We start from the raw sequence: 23,122 nt of genomic DNA on the forward strand, positions 1-23,122 counted from the left end.
CAACAGACGTCCACCCTAGGCTTGTAAGCGAAGCGGTCTGCTCCCAACAGGCGGACTGACTGGAAATCATAATCATCGTGTCTGATTCATCATTTTTTATTTTGTTGAGTAGTGTATTCGTTAAGGGTGTTTTGCATCCTAACCGAAGGTTCCTCGCGTCCGTTAAATAACTAAAATAGTAACAACTGAACTTCTTTACAAAGTGAAATACATCAGAGTTTAAAGGGGTAGTTCAGGATTTTGGACATCGGGTCTCATTTCCAAGTGAGCCAGTGTGTTATTTATCATCGAAAACGCTAGGCTAGCGCAAGTCGAGGGGAACTGCTAGCCTGCCAATAAAAACAGTTTTACCCACTCCAAAGTACACCCGATGCAAACCAATTATAATGCCTGACTATCAATGTAAATGTTTGAGATAGAATAATATTAGAAATAAAACTATCCTTGTATCGCAATGATCACATTACATTTTGGGGGACTACTTTCTCAGCAGCGGCGGAATTTCACTCTGCTGCGGTGTAGCAACCAATTCACTACAGAAGGTAAACAGAGAAGCGCACTCCAGGTAATATCAGTCCGCCGCTGCCGTAGCTTGCTTCCAACTACAGGGATTATAAACTAAATGCAATGCAATGCAAGGGTAAGTTTATTTCTAACACTATTCTATCAACACAGACATTTACATCGATAGTCGGGCATTATAATTGGTTTGCCTCGGGAGTGGGAAAAAGTGTTTTTATTGGCAGGCTAGCAGTTCCCCTTGACTTACGCTAGCCTAGCACCAGCGATTTCTGCAACTAGAAGGACTGAATTAAAAGTGTTGAAAATAGTCTCCAATGATAAATAACACACAGGGTCACTTGGAAATGAGACCCGATGTCCAAAATCCTGAACTACCCCTTTAAACGCTGAGGAACGCAGTTACATGTGCTTAAGAAGTTGAGGATAACGTCGGACAGCAATGATATGATCATTAAAGAATAGACAGGAGACTGTGTCAAGTACAAAATTTAGTTAGAAAAAGCAGTTTTGGAATGAGCCAGGGCCAACGCATGACTCCACAAACTAACAGAGATAAACTAATGGAGATAGACACACAACTAATAAACTCTGAAGAACAGAATAAGTAAAAAAGGAGAAAATGAAATCAAAAAATGACTGCAGGAACATTGGAGTACAACCACTTTCTGATCGGGGAAAAAAACAAAGACTAAAATTATATATAATGTAATCCAGTAAAATGTATTAAAACCTAGCTGCCATTAGTAAGCGGGTGGTAGGTGTAATTAGGCATTTACTGATATAACGATATGATATGCTGGAGGAACAGCGCAGTTATGATGTATTTACAGAGACATGCCTTCGCACACACACACACACACACACACACACACACACACACACACACACACACACACACACACACACACACACACACACACACACACACACACACACACACACACACACACACACACACACACACACACACACACACACCGGGGAGGAAAGGTTATAAAGCATGAACAAGCGTCTGGCAGCAACTCCAAGAACAAAACGGGAGCGCAGTTTTGAGCCATTAGCAGACGACACATGTCCGGGTACAGAATACACAATCCTGCCTATTTACATTCAAAACCCCAACAGGGTTTCAACCATCACCAACAGGCCGTGAACGCACTAGTGCGCGCGCCATGGTGAACATACAAACACAACAGATTATTCGAGGGGCAAAGAGTGAAAGAGTGACCGCGTGGATTGGGGGGGGGGGGGGGGGGGTCTACTGAACTTGACAGTTGTCCCCCTGTTGTGCCTGTTCCCTCAGCGCCTCCTGACGCTTGTCTCTCCGCTCCGGCGTCTTCCGCAGACTCAGCGACCGGCGCTCCGCCCGGCCCGCTGGGCTCCCCGCGGGGGTTACCGCGGCAACAGTCGGACTCTGCAGGGTCAAAGGCCCCAATACCTGGAAGAGAGGGTTGGAAATTAATGTGACGGTTTTCAAGGAAGTGCTCCCTCTGCATGAGCGGCCGGGTCACCGGGATTGGCCTCGGGGCCCCTAGGATTTCCCCCAGGGGGGCCCCCAGACTTCCCTGATTAAACCCCAGGCCACCGCCATCCAGTCGACATGAGGCCGACCTGCCCCCCCGCCCCCCCAGCCTAGAACCTGGGGCTCAGAGATCACGCCCTCTTGCTGTGCCGTTGGCTGCAGGTTAGGAGACGCTATGAAGCTGTGGAGTTTGTCTTTGTTGAGTTACTGACTGCATATTAAAGACTTAAGGCTGTGAGTTACTGACTACATATTAAAGACTCTAGGCTGTGTCTTTGATGAAGTTGTTGTCATGAGTCATTAAAGACACTGGCGGAGATAAACAGCCAAACAGACGTAACTGATGGAATAAGAGATGGACAGAAGGGGGCCGCTGACCCCCCTCCCACTGACGGCCGCGCCAGCCGGCTCACTGCCGGACGAGGGGTGGGGACACGGAGGCGGAGATGCCTCCTATAAAAGTGTTTATAGGTCTGGTTCCCAATGACCTGGGGGTTAGGCAGCCTGGAAGGGGCTCGGAGGAGAGGACTCTGAGACACCAGACACTGTCCTACACATAAAGAATCATGCGAATTGTTGCCGATCTCTTACGAGCAATAATACACCCACGAACCGCGAGCGTCAGGTGGGCCGTGTTCTAATACATGACTCAGCAATTCATCACCGATTCGCCAGAGTCCCGGCGCATATTGACCATTACACCTCAAAATGACTCACTTAATCACTTAAGATCAATATCTCGTCACTAGCCCTCAATATCTCTTCAGCCGCCCATCGTAGAACTGACACCAGCTGTATAGAAACTCCCTTTGTCCTCCATCCCTCAAGCATCATGTTGCTGCCCTCTGCCTCCCCCTTCTGGCCTTGATAAGTATGGGCGGTTACCCTGTGTATGAAAAGTCCTGTTTAGTGTGTATTTGCATTACAAGGGCGGCAGGAGCTCAGGAGGAAGAGGGTCGGTGAGAAGGAGAGCGGTAAACCGTGAGCCTGTCCCCGGGCCTACCTTGCTGTCAGCCAACGGGGACTGTGTAGCGGCGTCCTCTGCAGCCGCCGGGCCGCGTCTGCAGGAGAGCCGATGGCTGCGGCGCTTCACGGTGGTCCTCCTCATGATGAAGGGACTGGCCTCGCCCATGGGAATATCAGCAAAGCCTACACACACACACACCGGATTAATGACCACATAAAAGACAATTAATACAGGGACAAAAATAAGTGCAGTATAGTACATTGACAAAATCATGTTTAAGTGGCATGGGTCTTCATAATACAAGCATCAATAATCAAAGTGTATAGGTAGCCGCCATAAATGGCGACAGACAGACACACACACAGTAAACCAACACGCACCTCTCTGCACCAGCTCAGGCAGCCCCTCGGGCTTGAACTCCTCGTCCTGTCCGCCTCCTGGTTTGGGCGTGGCAGCGCTGGCCTTGATCCTCTTGGCCAGGTTGTGCAGGGCCTCTTGGGCCTTGGCGGGAGTGCGCGCCGATGCCGCTCCTTCTCTGTTGGCCACGTGAAGGCGTTTCCCTAGCGACAGGGCGCGGGCAGGGCTCACAGGGGCGAGCGCCGGGGGCAGGGCGGCGTTCTCCGCGTTGATCTCCGGGGCGACTTCCTGCTGCCGGGAGACCCTCCTCGACCGCCTCTTGGTGGGGGTGGGGGCGGCGGGGGTGGGGGGGGCGGGATCGGCGGCGGTGTGCTGCAGGCGGGCCGTCAGCGTCTCGTTGGCCTCCTCCAGCTTGTGGACGCGGACCATCAGGCTGCAGTACTTGTCCAGGCTCTCGTCCGCCTCCTGGCTGCGCTCCTCCAGGGACGCGCTCACCTCCTCCAGCTCCTGCCGCACCTCCTGCAGCTCCTTCCTGGTGGCCTCCAGCTCCGCCGTCACCGCCTCCTGCTGCCGCTTCTGCTCCGCCAGGAGTCTGACCTCGTCTTCGCCGGCACACGCCTCTGTGCGGCGGCTTCCTGCGCCTGCTGCAGACAGATGACCACACGGTGACCGTTAACATCCACACAGACAATTCCTCCAGAAACTATTCTCTATTATATTTTCTAACAGGATAGTGTACAACTTAATTATGTTGGTCTTAAAGTACACTGAAGAGAGAAAATAAATAAATAGATAAGAATTTGAACGTGAGAGGTAGGGCTGTAAAACACACACACACACATATTTTTACCAGAGTTCTGCACCAGCGTCTCCTTCTCCTGCTGCAGCTGTTTGCAGGTCTTCATCCACAGGTTCATCTTGCTCAGGGCAGAGTCTCTCCCCTTGGACAGGACGCCGACCTGGCCGCTCAGCTCAGACACCTGGGGGCACAGGGGCTCAGTCAACGGCATGCTCGTCAAAACGAGTGACACGGTAAATAAAAAAAAACACATGCAAAAAAAATGCAAGGTTTGCGTTAGCGGGTGCCTACCTGCTGAGTGGCCTGAGACAAGGACTGTTTGCATGTCTCCAGCTCTGCCTCGAGGGAGGAGAGTGTAGCCTGGAGATCCTGCTGTTCACCAGTGAGTCTGTCCCGCTCGGCCTCCAGGGAGGAAAGGCTAGAGCGCAGCGCTTCTTTCTCCTCCTCTAGTCGGGTCTTCTCCGCTTGAGACAGAGAAAGGGCTGCGTTCGCGTCCTCCTTTCCGTTCTCCAGCGAGGCGAGGCTGCAGACGAGCCTCTCCTTCTCCTCCTCCAGGGAGGACAGCTTAGCGGACACCCTCTTTTTCTCCTCAGCGAGTGCCGACGCCTCCCCCTCCAGGGAGGAGATGGTGCTCCTCAGGGCGTCCCTCTCTTCAGAGTCCCTGCTGACGCTCTCCTGTTCCCGCCTCGCTCGCTCCGCCTCCGCCTCCATCAAGCCGCCGCGGAGACCCCTGAGCTCCTCCTCCAGCTTGCTCACGCTGGCCTCCAGCGTCTCCCTCTCCCTGGCCCACTTCTCCAGAGCCTCCGCCCGCTCTGCCCGCGCCTCCCGCTCCATCCCCTCCACCACGGACCTCTGTCGCTCCTGCTCTTCTCTCCTCCCCGTCTCGGCCCTCTCCATGCCCTTCTCCAGCTCCTCCTTGGCCGCCCTCAGCTCCTCGATGACCCTGCTCTTGGTCTCGAGCTCCCTCTCCATGCCCTCCTTCTCCTGCCTGAGGTGGTCCAGCTCTGCTGCCAGGGCCGACAGCCTCTCGCCCAGGGAGCTCTTCTGCTCCTCCACCTGGCAGGCAGGACCCAGGGGAAAGGCAAGGTGGGAAAGCATAAGAATGGGAAAAGGATGCGAGACAGGTTTTCTCCAAGTGTCAACGACGACTAGTAGTACTGCACAATCTGCACCCCCAAACATGACAATGAGGAGCAACAATGCGCGTACCTTTTTCCTCTCGTCCTCTAGCTCCTCGATCTCAGCTTTAACGATCTCCGCCTGGTCAAGAAGGAAAGAACTGGTATGAAGGCCTGAGCCACACAGATCCCTGGGAGTACAAGAACATGATACCGGAGGTACAGCCAAAATGACCAGGATGGAGTACCTGGATCACAGCCTCTTCCAGACTCTGCTCTGTGCCTTCCTTCTCTCTCTCCAGGGCATCGATGCGGTCCTGCAGCGAGTCTGACTTCCTCTGGGCGGCTGTGGAAGGGATACCAAAAAAGTCAGACATAGAAGAGATAAAAGGCCATGTCTTCAAAAAGAAGACATCTCGGGAATTGGTTGTTAGTCAAATCATGACAAAAGCTGAAACCGAATGGAGTTCCATGATTAGCAAAAACCTGGAAACGAGGTAACCATCCGACGTATACAGAGAAAAACAACTCTGTCCTCGTCACCTTTCAGCAGCTCTCCCATCTTCTTCTTCTTCCTCTCGTCCGACTCGATGCGGACCTGCAGCTTCTCGATGCCGCTCCTCATGTTCTGGACCTCGTCCTGGGTGGAGTTGAGGCGGGACGCTATCTCGCCCTTCTCCAGCAGGGAGGACTCCAGGGACTGGGTCATACGACTCAGCTCTGCCTCCAGAGACTGTTGGAGACCCAGCGACACACGTGTCACTATTTGCTTGCCAAGTCAGTTGAACTCACTTTGTGACTGAAGCGAGTCAGTTCAATAAAGATAACTGCCATTATGGAGCGGGTCGGCTATAGGAATTGCTCAAAGATGCCCTACTGGCACATTGCGGACACTGGGGATCGAACCCAGTACCTTTTATCTTCAGTGAAGTTACCTTAACTAACTTTGTTTTTCACAGGACTAAAAGCTTGCGGCCCACCTGTATCTTGGAGGCCATGGACTCAGAGTTGTGGCAGGCCGAGCTCTGGTCCTCACTGACCCTGTCGAGCTGACCCAGGAGCTCCTCTCTCTGGCCACGGTGCACAAAGAGCTCCTGCTCCAACGCCCCCACCTGCCCACGCAACTGTGCACAACATGGAAATGATGCAGCCCGTCATTTGATTTGCATTTACTCTAAGATTAGAGCATAAGACTTCAATGTTCGAATTAAACCTAATTTGCGGATCACGTACCTGTTGCTTCTCGCCGTCCAGTTTCTCTGCGTTGCTCTGCAGGGCTTCGTACTCCTTCCTGCCCACCCTGATGTCCTCCTCCAAGATGGAGATGAGCTGCCGGGTTTCGGCGTTTGTCTTCTCCAGGCAGTGGACCTCCTCCCTCCACCGAGCGGCCGACCGGCTCCCCTCGTCCCTCTCCTCCGTGCAGGACACCAGCTCCGATCTCAGCTGGGTGCTCTGAGGGAACACATGGATCAAACGATTACAAACGTTTTCATTCGTTCAATCCCCCCGTGTCGATCGCGAAGAAAAAAAGGCCTATGGTGTCGGTAGAAGCCCAAGCAGAAGTCTAGATTAGTTGGGCAAGTAGGAACCCAAGCAGAAGTCTAGATTAGTTGGGCTAGTAGGAACCCAAGCAGAAGTCTAGATTAGTTGAGCTAAGTAAGCCAACCGACCTCCGTTCTGAGTGTGTCGTTCTGCAGCTGAAGGCCGGAGCAGGCCTTCCGCTGGCTCTCCAGGTCTCTCTCCAGGGTGCCGCGCTGCTCCTGCAGGGTCTCCAGCTCGCTCTCCATGCCCAGGATGTGCTGCTCAAGGTTAGCCTTCTCAGAGCGTACCCTCCTCAGCTCGCTCTCCTGCTGGAGGAACTTCTCGTCCCAGTCACCTGGGGAGCAGGAGAGAGGGGCAACCGAAGGGTCAGAGGAGTCTTCTATGGCTTTTACTTTGAAATTCACTGAGAGGCACAGCATTCTTTTCCAGCACTGAAGTTTCAAGGTGCCATGGTTTTGAACGACAAGTATAAAACCACTTCAAAGTGGTTGGGAAGCAAAACGACTTACACACGCAGACAATAGAGCTGACTCGGATGGAGCCAAAGATTTTTGTTGTTAAATTCACCGAAACTTTAATAATCAGCTGAAAAGGACTCTAGGAGGGAAAATAGGTTTCCACAACGTTCCTCATTAGACAGATCTGGTTACCTTTGGCCATCTCCATTCCCTCCGTCATCTGCATGACATCCGACAGTTGTTCTCTGGCGGTCTGCATCTGCAGCATCAACGCGTCCCTCTCCTCTGACAGCTGGAACACCTGGAAACAAACAGACACTTCTTCAGCGGAGGCCTTGGCGGTACAGATGAGGGGAATGGGCCACCCCTGATCCATTGGTTTAGGCCCATATGAACCACTGGTATGATCCGGCTGCACTACCTGCTTCTCAAAGCCTCTGCTCTCTTGCAGGGTGAGGGCGAGCTTCCTGGCGGTGCCTGTACCCTGGACCTCGGACGCCTGCAGCTTCAGCTCCAGCTGGTCCACTTTGCCCTGCAGCTCGGAGGACAGCTCCTTCCTCAGCGAGAGGTCAGAGGTCAGCAGGAGGACCTCGGAGCGGAGGCTCTGGAGCTCCTGTTCCAGGAGTCTCATCTTGTCCCGGCTCTGGTCCAGCTCAGCTTGAAGCAGGTGTGGTTCTGTGGGGATGGATTTATTGAACGTTACTGGTTGGGTATGTTAGTCGTACAGTTACAATGCTAAAGACATTGTTAGAGGAAACTCTGGTACGTGAGTCTGAGGTGTAGGGGTCTAGATCCAGGCCACACTACAAGGCTGGGACGAGGCTAGAACATTGCCTACCTGGAAAATGGTCAAATTGTTTGTTTTCTGTCTCTACTCTATTACGTTCAGCAAATATGCTGCATTACTGACCGGGAAGGTTCTTCTTGGGGCCTTCAACATCAGTGGCGGACGCTGAAGACGGAGCATAGATTTCAGGCTTGTGGACAGACACTTCCCCTGCCTCCTCTTCAAGAACCTACAGGAGGAAGAACACAACAAAAGACACATGTCAGCAAACACCTGCATAAAGACAGCTAATCAGTGTTGATCTGGTATTCACCACCAAACACTTGCACTTCAAACCAACAGGGCCACTTCCCCAGTATGCATTAGCTTTTTAGGGTTTAAAAAGAAAGAAAAAAAACACCAGATGTAGTTTTTCGTTCTGTGCTATGGATTAAAATGCCTCATCAAACAGCTGTGAGACAGTTATGCTTCCTAGAAGCTCAAACGTAAAGAACAATGTCTATTAAGAAAGGGTATGGATTCAAATATGCTGCCTCACCCTAAGCATGTCCATTTGACAATGTTTACGAAGAAGGACACCACTTCACACCCACCAGAAGACCAAAGAAGACTTCCTGCCTAGTAGAACGGACTCACGCTCACCTCGCCCTGGTTCATGTTCAGCGCCGGGGAGCTGCTGGCGCAGGGCTCCATCTCTTCCTCCGCAGGTGGCACAGAGCTCTGCTGCACCTGGTCGCCTCCACACCATGTGGCCTCCATTTCATCAGGATGGCAAGAAGCTGCTACCAGGGGAGGAAGAAAATATATACATTAAAAACAAAATTAAAAATAGACCATGTCGTGTAGTCGATAAATTCTACAAAAATGTCAAAACAAAACTTGGATTGAATCTCAATGTTTGGACTCACACTCGCCAGGTCGAGTGTCTCCATCCAACCGCTGGTCACCGCCGCATGGAGAGGCTGTGTCCATGGAGCCGGGACGCGCCGGGGTCTCAGAGAGCTGCTGGAGGACCCTGTGCTGCTGGTCCACCTTCTCCAGCAGAGCAGCATACTGCTCTTTGAACAGCATCAGTTCCTTCTGCAGCCCAGACATCTTCTCATGCAGCTCTGCCTGTGCAGACTCAAACTGCCTGCATCTAGGATAGCACAGCACACATCCATGGAGCACTGATGCGAAGAGCTCACGATAAATAAGAAACGTTTAAGAAAATATAGAATTACATTTTTTCCCCCCTCGAATTAATGCTTTCCCCCCCCTCGAATTAAGTTTTACAATAAAACAAAACACATTCACCCAGCCGAGTGTGAAGTCGAGCAGACGAACGGTCATCAAGAAAATATACAAATATACAATCAGACACGCCTATTTTTATACTAGATGGTAGTAAACTAAATATGCACCTCTCATTGCTTGTCTCCTGGTTGATCTGGTCGTGACTCTCAACCTTCTCCTTCAGCTCGTGGTTCTCTTCCTTGCCGAGTTGCCGATACGCTTCGTTTCCAGAGGCCATTAGCTGCCCAGAATTCATGCTATTCATTATGTTATCCATCTGTGATTGGAGTTTCTCCTCGGTAAGAAGGTCGATGCTGGTTTGCAGTTGGATTTTGTCATTCTCCAGCTGAACAGCCCACCTCAAATACGTGTCAGTCAGTTCCCTCTCCTGGGTGAGCTTGTGCAGGTCAGCTTCTAGCCTAGCCGTCTCTTCCACCATCTGCTCATAGTCAACATGTAGCTGGCCATACTCTTCGTTGATCGTTTCCAAAGAAGAATGAGCCTCTACGTACGCTTCGTACGCCTCTTGGTACGCTGTAATCATCGGTCTAACCCCGTTCACAAGCAAAGCGTTGGAATTCTCCACCAGCTCCTCGTTGGTTGCTTCTAAAACATCGATATCCTCAAACAACTTCTCTTTCTCTTTGTTATTTATTATGGACGCTGCCTCGAATTTGGCTAATTCCTGATGGAAACTAACGGTCTCTTCCTTCATCTGAATCCGTCTGACGGCCTCTTCCTCCACCAGGCGGCTGACCTCGCCGGTCCTCTCCAGAAGCTCCTCCCGGGCTGTCTCGTACTGGCTCTCCAGCGTGGCGTTGCTGGACTGTGCCTCCTCCAGACGGGTCTCCAGCACAGACACCTGAAGATCACATTGGAAATTATCGTAAAATTGTTTGATGGAGAAACGTATAAATAATTTTTTTTTTACAAACATACAGTATTTACTCACAAGCAATACAAAGGCTTTAAACAGGCAGAAAGTGTGTCATTTAAATCCCAGATCATCGGGTGTCTGACCTGAGCTTGACTTTCCTCCAGCCTGACTTCCAGGTCAGTCTTCTGGCTCTCCAGCAGAGATATGGTTCCTTTCGGCTCCTCCACCTGACTGTCGAAGGAGGTTATGCACCTCTCATTGCTCGTCTCCTGGTTGATCTGGTCGTGACTCTCAATCTTCTCCTTCAGCTCCTGGTTCTCCTCCGCCAAGAGCCGGACAGAGTCACAGAGCTGGAGTTTGTCCTTGGTAAGAAGGTCGAGACTGGCTTGCAGTTGGATTTTGTCCCCGGTCAGCAGTCTTACGTCGTTGTCCAACTGAAGCACCTCTTCTGCCAGTCGGTTCAAGCTGGTCTCCAACTCGTGTTTCTCATGAGATACATTGGTCAGCTCAGCCTGAAGCTGGGCCTTGTCCTCATTCAGTTTCGCTTCTGCCCCAACCTTTTCTTCAGAAAACTGTTGTAGTTTAGCCTCTGCCTCAACCTTTTCTTCGGTGACCTGTTTAAGTTTGGCATCCATTTCAATATTTTCTTTGGTTACCTGTTGTAGTTTAGCCTTTGCCTCAACCGTTTCTTTAGTCAACTGTCGCAGTTTAGCCTCTTCTTCTAAAAGCTGTTGCAGTTCGGCTTCCAAATCAATAGCCTCATCGATTTCTTCACTATGATTGCTACTGGCATACTCCGAACACTCGTCATTCGACATTTCCCACTCCTCGTTGAGCTCGTGCAGGCCAGCTTCTAGCCTAGCCGTCTCTTCCACCATCTGCTGATAGGCAACATGTAGCTGGCCATACTCTTCGTTGACCCTTTCCAAAGAAGAAAGAGCCTCTTGGTACGCTGTAATCAATGGTCTAACCACGTTCACAAGCAAAGAGTTGGAATTCTCCAAGATGTCAAAGCTAGTCACCAGCTCCTCGTTTGTTGCTTCTAAAACGCCGATATCCTCAAACAACTTCTCTTTGTTAATTATTTTGGACACAGCCTCGAATTTGGCTAATTCCTGATGGAGCCAAACAGTCTCTTCCTTCATCTGAATCCGTCTGACGGCCTCTTCCTCCCCCAGGCGGCTGACCTCGCCGGTCCTCTCCAGAAGCTCCTCCCGGGCTGTCTCGTACTGGCTCTCCAGCGTGGCGTTGCTGGATTGTACCTCCTCCAGACGGGTCTCCAGCACAGACACCTGATGATCACATTGGAAATGATGGTAAAAAAAATTTGGATGGAGAAATGTATTTAAAAAAAAAAACATATTTACTCACAAGCAATACAACAAAAAGGCATTCAACAGGCAGGAAGTGTGACATTTAAATCCAAGATCATCGATGTCTGACCTGAGCTTGACTGTCCTCCAGCCTGACTACCAAGTCAGTCTTCTGGCTCTCCAGCAGAGCTATGGTTCCTTTCAGCTCCTCCACCTGACCATCAAAGGAGGTCATGGCCGTCTCTGTGTCCTCAAGGTCCATCTGCAGCATCTCCATCTGCACCTGCATGTGAAGCAACATTAACAAAACATGAGTCCAGTATTGGAAAATATCCCTTTAACAGATTGCAAATGTTTTACCCCAGCTATTAACCAGTAGGAGGGAACAATAACGGAAACCAATGTATTCATTCATTCAAATTAAATCACTTTGCGGATTAAACGTGGATAATACCTTGATTTTATTCATGGCGACAGTCTTCTCCTTCAGCGAGTCCGAGGCTTTGGTCTGTTCCGCCTCGGTACGGTTCAGCTTCTCCTTGAGGTCCTTGACGGCGCCGTCCCGCTCCGCCAGTCCGGCGGACGCCGCCGACAGGCTGCGCTTCATGTTCGTCACCTGCTCCTGGCGAGCCGACAGCTCCTCTGTCGCCGCACGCTCGGCCTCCCTGGAGGCCTCCAGCTGCTCCTTGAGGCCCTTCTGTTTGTGGAGGAAGCTCTCCATCTCCCGCACGTGGTCCTCCTCCTGCCTGGTCCTCCTCTCGGAGAGCTCCCGGACCTGGGTCTCCAGGGGGCCGAGGAGGCCGGCGGCCTCCGCCAGGCTTTTCTCCAGCTGGGCAGCGTTCTCTGCAGAGGAGGTGTGGCTCTTCTCCGTGGCCTCCAGAGCGTCCTTCAGAGAGACGCAAGACCGTTTGGCCGCCTCTAGGTCCGCCTTCAACGCGGGGAGCTGCTCCACCAGCTCTTTGCTTCTGGTCATCTCCTCCGACATGGCGGTCACCTGAGCCTGCAGCCCGTTGGACTGCTCTGTGTGAGTGTGCCGTAGCTTCTGAAACCAGATTAAAAAAATATGGGCAAACATATCAGACATCTAAAAAGGCTGATGCAGAATTCCAATACATACTTGAGACGAGATTGAACAGGCTGAAAAGCGTTCATGCTCACCTCTGCTTCTGCCTTCAAATCTACAGCCTTAGTTTCCAACGCAGCAGTTTGTTCCTCCAGCGCTGTGATCTTATGCTCGGCGTCTTGGAGCAGTTTCTCCTTGTCCTCTGCTTGGCTCTGCAGGGTTTTGACCTCCTGCTTGGTCTGTTTGAGAGCTTCTGACGTAGCGTTCAGGGCCTGCTTCTGCTCCTCCTCTGCAGCCAACAAAGTGTCGATCTGACCCTGGAGCCCGGCACCAAGGCTCTTCTGGATCTTCAAGGCAGATTGCAGGGACGAGATCTGGAGTGACAAATGGAGGACTTGACTCAGGATGCAAAAAATATGCTATAGACTGAATATCAAATGCTAATCTTATCCAAAATAAGTATCAACTCTGCGACTCTGTTTGTGATATCTGACAATCACATTACAATTAATACTGCAGATAAAGTGAGCAGGTTTAAGACAAACCTTTTCCTCAGAGAGCATCAGGTCCTGTTGGGTCTTGATCAGCTCCAGTTTCGCCTGTTCAGCCTCCTCAGCCTTTGTTGCGACAGTCTCCTCACACTGGCTCCGCATGGCCAACTTCTCTTCCATTAACCTGAGAGGAGAAAAAAAAAAAAGGAAGATTAACAATGGAAGACCCCCTGTGGGATTGCACAGGTTAAACCAGCCATCTCCACACACAGATCTCCTGGATGGCAACATTGAACACCACAGGCCATGTATAATTTCCAACAAACCTTTAACAATAAACCGGATTTCTAACACCACCACCCTGCTGCGTCCTTTGTCAGGAGGAGCCCAATAGAAGTCACCTAGAGGAAGTGTTGCAGCCACCTAGGTGGCGTGTAGCAGAGACATTGCTACACTAGCGCCCAATGTGGGGCCTCTCCATGTAAGGGAGACAGCAGGGACCTTGCTACAACCCCAAAATAAAAACACATTCATAAAGTCGTTTTAAAATCAGTGTTGCATTTAAAAAAAAAAAAGGCTCCATTTGAAATGGAGCCTCTCCTCGTTGAACTGATCCTTATCCAATGAGGTAAGACGACGCCTCGTACAAACAAACACCGGTCAGCCGTCCCCACCTGCTGTGCTGGGCGTCCTGCTGCTCGCTGGCCAGCGCCAGGCTGTCTCGCAGCTGGCTGATCTCGGCCTGGCCGAGCTCCAGCATCTGCTCCTTGGACAGGACCAGGTCGCAGGTGGTCTGGTGCTGGTCCTGGAGTTGGGAGCAGGAGCGCTCCGCCTGATCGGCCCGGCCGGCCTCCTGCTGCAGCTGCGTCTCCAGCGCCCTCACCTGCCCCGGAGACATTGTCAGTGGAGCGCACGCACGGACAGGTGCTCTTCTAATACAGACGCTACTACCACTAATTAGGAACATGGATACGTTATAGCGTTGGATTGGATTTACCATGTGTGACCTAAAGTAAGTATTTTTGGATAGTTGCTAGGCCAATTTTATAGACCGGTTAACCTGTTTCTCCTCCTGGTGAAGGAGCTACAATAGAAAGAAAATGGCTAAGGGCTACAATGGCTTTCTTTCCTTTTTAAATGCCAAAATAAATAAATGAAAGGTGAATTGAACACACCTGTTCCTGGAGCAGTGCTACCTGGACACCCATGTTGTCCAGGTCTTTGGCGTGTTTCTGTCCCGCTTCAGAGAGCTGGGCCTGGGCGTCTTCGTACTGCCGCTCCCTCACCTCCAGCTCGGTGCTCTTGTTGAGGAGCTCCCCCTTCAGGGAGTCAATCTGAGCCGACAGACCGGCGCGCTGCCCCTCAAACCCGCTCAGCTGGTCCTGGAAGACAGAGGTTTCGCCTGCGATTAATTTCGCTCCAGCACCATGGACGTGACCGTCCGACCGACATTTTCATCTAACCTGTGGCGATACGTACCTTCAGCGCGTCGTGGTCTTTGTTCAGCTGGGAGATTGTGTTCTCCAGGCCGCTGATCTTCTCACAGAGGCCACTCTGCACGGCCTCCGTCTGGTCGATCAGGGCCTCCTTCTCGGCCTTCCACGCCAGCAGAGCCTGGTGCTCCGTCCACTGTGCGGTGCACTCCTGCTGGCTGGAGGCCAGGCTGGCACTCAGCGCCTGCCCCTCCTTCTCCAGGACGGCCAGCCGGTCGCTCAGCTGCTCCGTCTCCCTCTTCTGTTTCTGGAGTTCGCTCTGAGAGCTGGGTTCAAACAGTGACACGTTGATTACCCAGAAAACACATTTTGACTTTATGTGCCTTATCAAAATACATTTTATATTTAATAGAAAGCATGATTTATAAAGGAATGAGACGACGCATAGCGACTTCTCTCGGTCCCTCTCCCCATGGACCGAGAGACAACACCTACCTGTTGGTTTTGGCCTCAGCATCTGAGAGAGTCTTCCTCAGGTGGTCCAGCTCCTTGCTGGAGGACTGAGTCTGCTGCTCCAGCTTACATTTCAGCCCTTTCACCTCCTCGGTCTGCGCCTCCCATTTAGCTGGAGATCACACAGACGGTACCATTGAGCCATTTTGCAGATGCTTTCATACCACGCGACTTGCAGTGAGTTGAGATACAGGTCCTTAGGGAGCAGGTGGAGACGTTTTGGCGTCACAAACAGGATTAAAGAACAGACACAAAGCCAGCTGCTGAGCCGCAGGACGAGAGGCCGGGCAGATCACACAATTGAGTGGCCACTATGGTAGAAAATAATGAAGGTTTAAAAGGATATCTCTGCCATATGTTTGGAATAATAGTGGAGAATAACCGGGTCAACACGGTGGGGAGGGCCCTGTCCCTTTGTCACTCATAACACCTCAGAGGGTCCTGGGCTGACCGGCGACCACCAGACAGACATTCCTCTGTAGTCAAAGACATCAGCCCATTTCTCAGCTCACTTAGATTATAAATATAAGTATGGTTAACTTTAAGTATAAAGCATAGAAGAATATAAGATAAGTATTGTTACAATTATGGTGTGGCCCCTCAAACGGCTGGCTCATACGGCTGGCTCCGGTGAGAGGAGACGCCCTCCTGCGGTTCCCCCTCCTTGTGTTCTCGTGATGTGTATTCTGGCAGTGTGAACTGGCTGACTTCACTCAATTAATCCATACTTTTGTTAGAGTCAGACACTACCAGCTTTATGATTATGAATATGCCACAGACAAATAAAGTGGCATTATTAACTATTGCAATACATGTTTATACTGTTTAAATGAATATCGGTTCATTTGATGGACTGGTCTCATCAAGGTCTCATCAAGGTCTCATAGAGAGTCCAGCAAACATTTAGTTCATGCAGTGGACAAATATCGTCATAAATATCGAGAAAGCTCTAGTCTCAGCTCCAGTTGGAAGATCTCACAAGGAAAGACAATGAAAATAAAAAAACAGGCGGTTGCTGCAGAACCGGCTGCAATAAATCAAGCTGTCCAGCAGGCCCCGCCACAAATCAAGCTTCCACAACAATTCTCTCCCCCAGTACAACCGCCTCAGAGCCAAGAGCCACCCGCTCCACCTCTCATACATAATGATGGGGGTCCAACAGAGGGGTATAGACAAAATCAGTATAGAGGACCTTAAGGACAGTATAGATACAATCAGCAACAGGGACCGCAAGGACAGTATAGAAACAATCAGCAGCAGGGATTCCAAGGACAGCGCAGAGGTCCTTTAATATGTTATGGATATAACCAGGAAGGACATATTAGAAGAAATTGTTTAAGTAACCCTTCTTTTTCACCACAGCAAGGACAAGGCAACAACTATCAGGGACAGCAAGAACAAGGAAACAACTATCGGGGACAGGCGGGACCCTTTATGGGTCAAGGATACTAGGGGTGCCCAGAGAATTCACAGGGGGAGGGTCCTCTTGTAGCAATCACAAAACAGGCTGATGAGGAACCGATACTGCCAGTTCTGATAAATGACAGAGTTACTGCACACCATCTGACCCCCGGCTATTAGTTAGCAGTTAAGAAGTGTGTGTGTGTTGAGTTGGTGTTAAACAGAGCTGCAGCCACCACCACCCCGCTCACCCTTCATGTCATCCAGCAGTCCCTGGGTGCGCTTGAAGCTCTGCTCCGAGCTCTTCTTCTCCTCCTCCAGCTGAGACAGACGCCTGCTGCCCTGGTCCAGCTGAACTGACACACTGTTTTTCTCCTTGAGCAGCTCCTGGGAAGCAGAGCAAAGGAAAATATCTTTAGGTCAAAATCAATTTCAAAATCGATTCAGTACATAAGAGGTTCTAATTTCAGGATCTACTCGTCCGTATCGTCCTCGTATATTATATATATATATATATATATATATATATATATATATATATATATATATATATATATATATATATATATATATATAGTATTTGTGGATTGTAATGGGAAAATTCCATTCTAACACTTCAACAGCCCCTCGGCCTCTCTAAATGTAATTTGTTGGCGTGAGCCTTTCCATCACCCCTCCGTTGTTTAGGTTAAAAAGATTAATCTGAACAGTCAGCTCTCTGAACATCTAGACAATCAGTGTCATATAATACCGGATAAGGCAAAGTAATTACTTTTAAGATCCGCAGGATGAATAACAATAACTGCCATTTAGGTGACAATTTTATCCTAAATAGAACTAGGGTTAAACTATGTGTCAATCCGCTCACCTCCATCTTCTTGCGGAGGTCCTGCTCCTTGCTCTGGCTGGTCTGGAGACCTTGTTCGGACCTCAGCAGCTTCTGTCTATGCTCCTCCACGTCCCGCTGCATCTGACTCTTCTGGTGGCCCACCTGAAGAGAGCAGAGACGGTTTACTAGGAGACATAGATACAATTATGACACAGGTAAGACCTTTTTCTTAGGTCATTATTGAGATTGGATGAAGAGGAGCTAAGGCGAGAGGAAGATGACAACAAAGGTTTCAGGTGGTTGGAGACAACGCTCCCAGGAACAGAAGAACAGAAAACGAGAGGAATATAGCATCGGGGAGGACGAGTTTCGAACCTTCTCCATTTCAGCCTCTAGCATGTTGTGGTCTTTCTTGGCCTGTTGGATCTCCTGGGTCAGCTTGGATTTGGTCTGGTTCAGTGTCTGTTCCAATGCATGCTGGGAACTCTGCAGTTGTGCTAGCTCCTGGTGAGACACACATGATTTCATATGTTTTAAAACCAAGTACAAATGATGACACAATATCATAACTGAATTGGAACCACATTTCACTTCATGGCTAATGCAAAGTAAGCTTGAAACCCTTCAATGTGCTCCCTTTATCAATACAACTGGTCTTAAAGCAACGTGCTATTTAGTTGCAGAGGATTGTCTTTGTGTATAGAGATAATTTGCAACAAGTAGTAGCATTTGTTGAGGATTGTATAATTTGTCAGATATGGTTCCCAGTATTGACTCCGCAGCCTTTCTGAAAGCTCAGAGACTTGGAATTACTTCACATGGCTTCTCACCTTCTGACTGGTCCTTTCCTGGTCCTTGAGCTTTTGCTCCAGGGCACGTTTGCAGCTCTCAGCATTGTGCCTCTGGCAACCCATCTCCTCCGTGACCTGCTTGAGCTTCTGCTCCAGAGACGAGCACTATGGGGAAGCAAGATGGACGCACTGTCAGCTTGGAGATCAGAAAGCGGCGGGGAGCATCTCCCATTCAGGTTTACAAGCCATCTCCTTTCACACATTTTTAAAGCTAATTAAGATTGCCATCGAAAGGTTGTTTGATGTCAGTGTGCCATATAGGCCGCATAGCCTTGCAAGGCCACCGCTGGGTAAGCCTTAATCCTAATTTCAAGTTATAAGTATACAATATAACTGGCATATTATTATGTGATCAGTATCGCATAAAGAACACCATACCTTGTCCTCAGACTGCTGGTGTTTGGCTGAAGCCTGGGTGAGTTCATGGCGGGTCTTAGCCAGATCCCGGTCCCGATCCACTAGCTCTCTGCGGCTCTGGTCCAGTTGGAGCTGCAGCTCCTGGAGCCGGGAGCTCTGACCACGAATCTCCTTTTCCTGGGAGGCCAGATTCCTCTCCAGCTCGGACATGCGGCCGCACAGGTCTGGTGGAGTGGCACAGAGGAGAGTACTGTAGCACTGACACAAGAAACTACTGGATGAGTGGCTCAGTCAGGACATGCGAGATCAACCAAGCACAAACCAATCCAACACAGTAACAGGACCATCTAAGGTTATCAACATCATTATGAGGTTATACATATATAACTATGTCTGAGATACTATGGTCTGAGGAATGACTGTAACCTGCTCACCTTGGTTGAGAGCCTTCAGTTGGTTCATCTGGTCGGAGGAGCCAGCCGGACTCTGTGCCACAGCGGATGAGCTCATTTGCTGGCTGGGTTTGATTGGCGTGTCATCGTGTGCATCCCAAAGGGAAGAAGCGCCCCCGCCGCATCTCTTCCTGGGCGTTTCCATAGAAACCTGGGACTGCCGGCTCTGGGGTTGGTCCGACTTCTGCCATGGGAATATGGAGGAGCCGGCCTGCTGACGGGCAGCTATATCTTTGTGACTGATGCTGGTTGAGGACTGATTCAACATCTGGTGGAGGGAGTGAAAAAAATAAGTATACCAATATTAAACATACTATAGTGAGGGCTGTAGCATAGTGCAGAGAGCACACCTAACAAAAGAAAAAAGGGAACAGGCGTTATCAGTGGTGCTCACCTTGACCTGGAGGACTTTGAGTTCAGTCTCCAGCCTCTTCCGCTCGTCCACCTCCTGGCAGTATTTGCCCTGGAGCTCCTCCAGCCTGTTGTCTAGTTCACACACAGAGAGAGGGTTCAACTGGATTACAAGATGTGGCCCATGATGGAAACCAAACCCATGGTGACCAGTGATCACACTGACCCACTGGTCCACAGAGGGCGACAGCATGGACGGTACCTTGCTGTCTGTAGACTGGTGTGGCGCTTGGGGCAGGAAAACTCTTCAAAGGAGTAGCATACGACTGCAGCTCAGAGCACGATGACGACGACAGCGAAGACGAGGAGGAGGAACGATCCGACTCATTCTTGTACCTGGCCAGGTGAGAGGTTTTATGATTATTTACATATATCCTATCCATCTCCTAATCTCCACCTTCATCGCAATAGATTCTAATTTATGTTAAATCCAAAACAAAATAAAGTCCTTTATGTCAGTTTTACGTAAACATTTAGCACACATTTATCCAAAGCGACTAACAATAAGTACATTTGTAAGAAGACCCATTTTAAACCCATTTTTGCATATATATTTTACAGTCCATAGGCATGGGAAATAATTTGATCAAACCGGTCACACTCACTTTTTGAGCTCCTGTTCCAGTCGTTCTATGGTTCTCTTGGAGGCGCTGAGCTGGCCGTCCAGGTAGCTAACCTAGGTTGAGAAGACATGGTTTAGCCATGAAAGAGGAAGCATTAGCTTTCTCTAAGCAAGTGTCCCTTAAGCCATCCCTCTTTGTTTGGGTGTGTCCCTAAACAAGGGATTGCAAGGCTGTGAGTAATACACAAGGGAACATGAAATCTGACCGCCTTCAGGAATAGTATAGGCCTGTAGCTTACCACAAATTATACAAGTCTAAGCTGCGTAGATAATATATCAAATGCAATCACCTGCCAGTACTGCTTTTGTGAAAGTCATAATAATTTTGAAGGTAGCCAGCCCATTTCTTTAGCCAGAGCAATGCAATTCCCTCAGATGTTTTCTGCATGTAAGGGAAGGGGGTCCCAAAAGGATGACACATTGCCTATAGATGTTTCGGTGATGGCCAACCTGCTGCTCCTTGATCCCCAGGTCATGGACAGCTTTCTGGCGGGACTTCTCCAAAGAGTCACATGACTCCACCAGCGTCTGGTTCTCTCTTTTCAGATGAGATGCATCGCTCCGTTCACTGTCCACCTGGAGAGAGGGGAAGACGGATATGAGGTTTTTCCTTGTACAACAAACTACTACTCTCTGATAAGACTATACTGTGATTGTGAATATAATAAAAAATAAGTGAAATTAGAAATAAGAGAAATATAAATGTTACATGTGTTTAAGAATACATAAGCAGAATGTGTCCTGATGCATGCAAGACTTGTCGTTTTATTTAATTTAAGACTTATTTTTTGCGTTATGTTGGCCATGCCACATTCACGATGAGGGGCTATCTCAAACACTAACCTTTTGCTTCTGTTTTTGCAGGGCAGCTTCCAGTGAGTCCAGCTGAAACTGTTTTTGAGTCCTCTCCTTCTTCAGTTTGTCTAGCTGGCCCTCTATCTCCAGGATCTTCTGCAGGGCTTTCGCTGGAAGGCCATCCTTCCACTCCTCTACTGCCCAGCTCATGTCGCACAACCTGGCCAAGTCACGGATACTTTTAAGTTGGATGACTCAGTGCTGAACATTTTATTCTATCACAGGCGGCATGTAGCTCAGGAAGTAGAGCGGGTTGGCTGTTAACCGATGTGTGTGTGTGTGTGTGTGTGTGTGTGTGTGTGTGTGTGTGTGTGTGTGTGTGTGTGTGTGTTACAATAATAATAATTAAGAATATATATTAAAAAAAATGCTGACCGCCCGATTCACGTTGGCTGGGGAAGGGGGGGCATCAGACATTTGTGCCCAGGGGTCTATGATTTGTTAATCCGGCCTTGCACAAAACGAACAGACTCAGGTCACCGAGCTCGCCAGACTGTCTGACGACCGATAATCTGGTTGGTGTGTCGGGGCATTACCTAACTGCTCCAGGCGAGCTGGATGTCGCCCCCGCTGTCGGTGTGTGTGTATGCATGAATGGATGAATGTTGTAAATAGTTTTGGGTGGCACTGGCTATACAAAGAAAAACGCTGTAAAAATGCAGTCCATTTACCATTTACCAATTCAAATTCAATTGACAGCCATCTTTCGAGAAGTGCTTCTTAAAGAGGGGCCTTAGTAAAAGCCCTTGAATGCTTAAATGTTATTCAACAGTCAGTGTGTTTGCTGTTTGTCACACAGTCAGCTATAAACAACGTATTTCCTTCGTTTTGCAATTTATAAGTACTGCATACTAACATTCATTTCACACACTCCGAAATATGTCCGAAATGTATCCGACTTTTGGTAAGACCCCTTAAAGAGTTCTTGTTCAGAGTTTACAGTTTTTTGTATTTTTGCTACAACAGTAGTTGTACGAGTGTTCAGCCTCACTGAACATCAAGTAAATAACGACTTTTCAATTTTAATTACCTTCTCTTTGACCGAACATTGTAAACTGATAGTGCTATGTGCGTGGCTTTTTAAAGTCGAATACATTTCTAACACCATATCGTCGTCTTGCTCTTAAATATTCATAAAGTATTTGGAAATGGAGTTAGCAACACTTACTTTTCAGCACGGAGCGTCTATGTAGGACACAAGCTTAATTATGACGAATCAAGGATTTCAAACTCCGCAAACATACAAAGTAATTCAAACAGCCTCGCTGGTATTGGCTAGCTCTGCTGACGTCAATGAGGCAACAGCTCTGATTGGTAGGCATTGTACGCCTCGGTTCCCCCCCCCCCCCCCCATGGCTGGATCGCATGGTTCCTCCCATAAGGTTCCTCCCTGTAACCGACAACAGATATATTTTTAAAGGAGAAGTATACATGCCCAAATGTTACTGCCCCCTAGATCCTAGTCATTGAACTAAAATAACGAGGTAGAAGAAGATTATAATATATCAACAAGCAAGGGTTAAGGATGAAGTGAGGTGAAGATCATTTCAGTTTAAATCCATTTACTGCATTTATGGACGGGTTAGTAAATCTAGGTTTAAACTGGTTTATAATTAATCAGAGATGTGTTGCACATCTTAGTTGTAACTCTGGTAAATTAGTTAAACTAGTTTAAACAAGGATTAAAATAGGATTTGTTTGTGTTCAGTGTCTGCGATGATGGATTCCGGTGAAATGTGAATAAATTCATGATGTAGGCGTGAACATTCGTTGTGAGTTGGCTAGAGTCCTTAGACGCGTTAGTCTGTGTCGTGTCCCATTCTAATATAAACCCTGCAGAGAAACACGAGGGGGTAGGTACAAACATTGGTTCCACCACAAACATTGAAAACGCTGAGCCGAAAACATGATGCTCTGCAAAAACCAAGAGAAACGCAGAACATATCCTAGAATCGTTGATGAAATCTAAAGATGTATCATGGTCAGATAAGGGCGAGTTTGTATTAAAAGGAGAACCTATTAAGGGGTCCCATATGTATGATTTGTTAAAGAATGTTACTACTCCCTACCGCGTTTTAGATTATGCCAGACCGCCGGGTTGGATTACTTTTCTGAAATCTTTAGCCCGTAATAATGTACCATCTACATCTATACCTAGTAAAGGACAAACTGAGGACATGTATAAGCACAACCCTCCATCGGATAGTGATAATGCAGTTGAGACATCAAACTCTGAGACACCAAACTATAACTAGAAAAAGGAGAAAACGCAATCAATCTGCGACCTCTTTTAGTTCCATTAAGTGG

General features: G+C 49.0%; 1 protein-coding gene across 2 annotated transcripts; it reads right to left on the reverse strand.

The window, feature by feature from the left end:
* Positions 1-992: 992 nt before the first annotated feature.
* On the reverse strand, positions 993-22,011 carry cenpf (centromere protein F). Of its 2 annotated transcripts, none has more exons than XM_084475997.1 (38): positions 21,984-22,011; positions 20,804-20,975; positions 20,411-20,536; positions 19,944-20,014; positions 19,541-19,674; positions 19,322-19,413; positions 18,910-19,195; positions 18,497-18,699; positions 18,098-18,223; positions 17,643-17,771; positions 17,307-17,429; positions 16,690-16,825; positions 15,020-15,149; positions 14,571-14,850; positions 14,267-14,473; positions 13,766-13,974; positions 13,146-13,275; positions 12,696-12,974; positions 11,992-12,579; positions 11,668-11,820; positions 10,368-11,516; positions 9,476-10,209; positions 8,981-9,210; positions 8,715-8,851; positions 8,196-8,301; positions 7,707-7,960; positions 7,478-7,586; positions 6,956-7,161; positions 6,519-6,737; positions 6,266-6,409; positions 5,829-6,018; positions 5,534-5,631; positions 5,377-5,427; positions 4,459-5,223; positions 4,219-4,348; positions 3,392-4,012; positions 3,048-3,193; positions 993-1,960 (listed from the first exon to the last, which is right to left on the reverse strand). In XM_084475997.1, the coding sequence occupies exons 2-38, from the start codon at positions 20,963-20,965 to the stop codon at positions 1,781-1,783; spliced, it is 9,033 nt and encodes a 3,010-aa protein (XP_084332123.1). In that variant the 5' UTR covers positions 20,966-20,975; positions 21,984-22,011; the 3' UTR covers positions 993-1,780. The 2 variants fall into 2 exon arrangements, with proteins under 2 accessions (XP_084332123.1, XP_084332122.1); XM_084475996.1 differs by having other exon boundaries at positions 8,715-8,854.
* Positions 22,012-23,122: the final 1,111 nt, after the last annotated feature.

Source organism: Micromesistius poutassou, assembly GCF_964030765.1.
Source record: "Micromesistius poutassou genome assembly, chromosome: 12".
In the NCBI taxonomy this organism is placed as follows: Eukaryota; Metazoa; Chordata; class Actinopteri; order Gadiformes; family Gadidae; genus Micromesistius; species Micromesistius poutassou.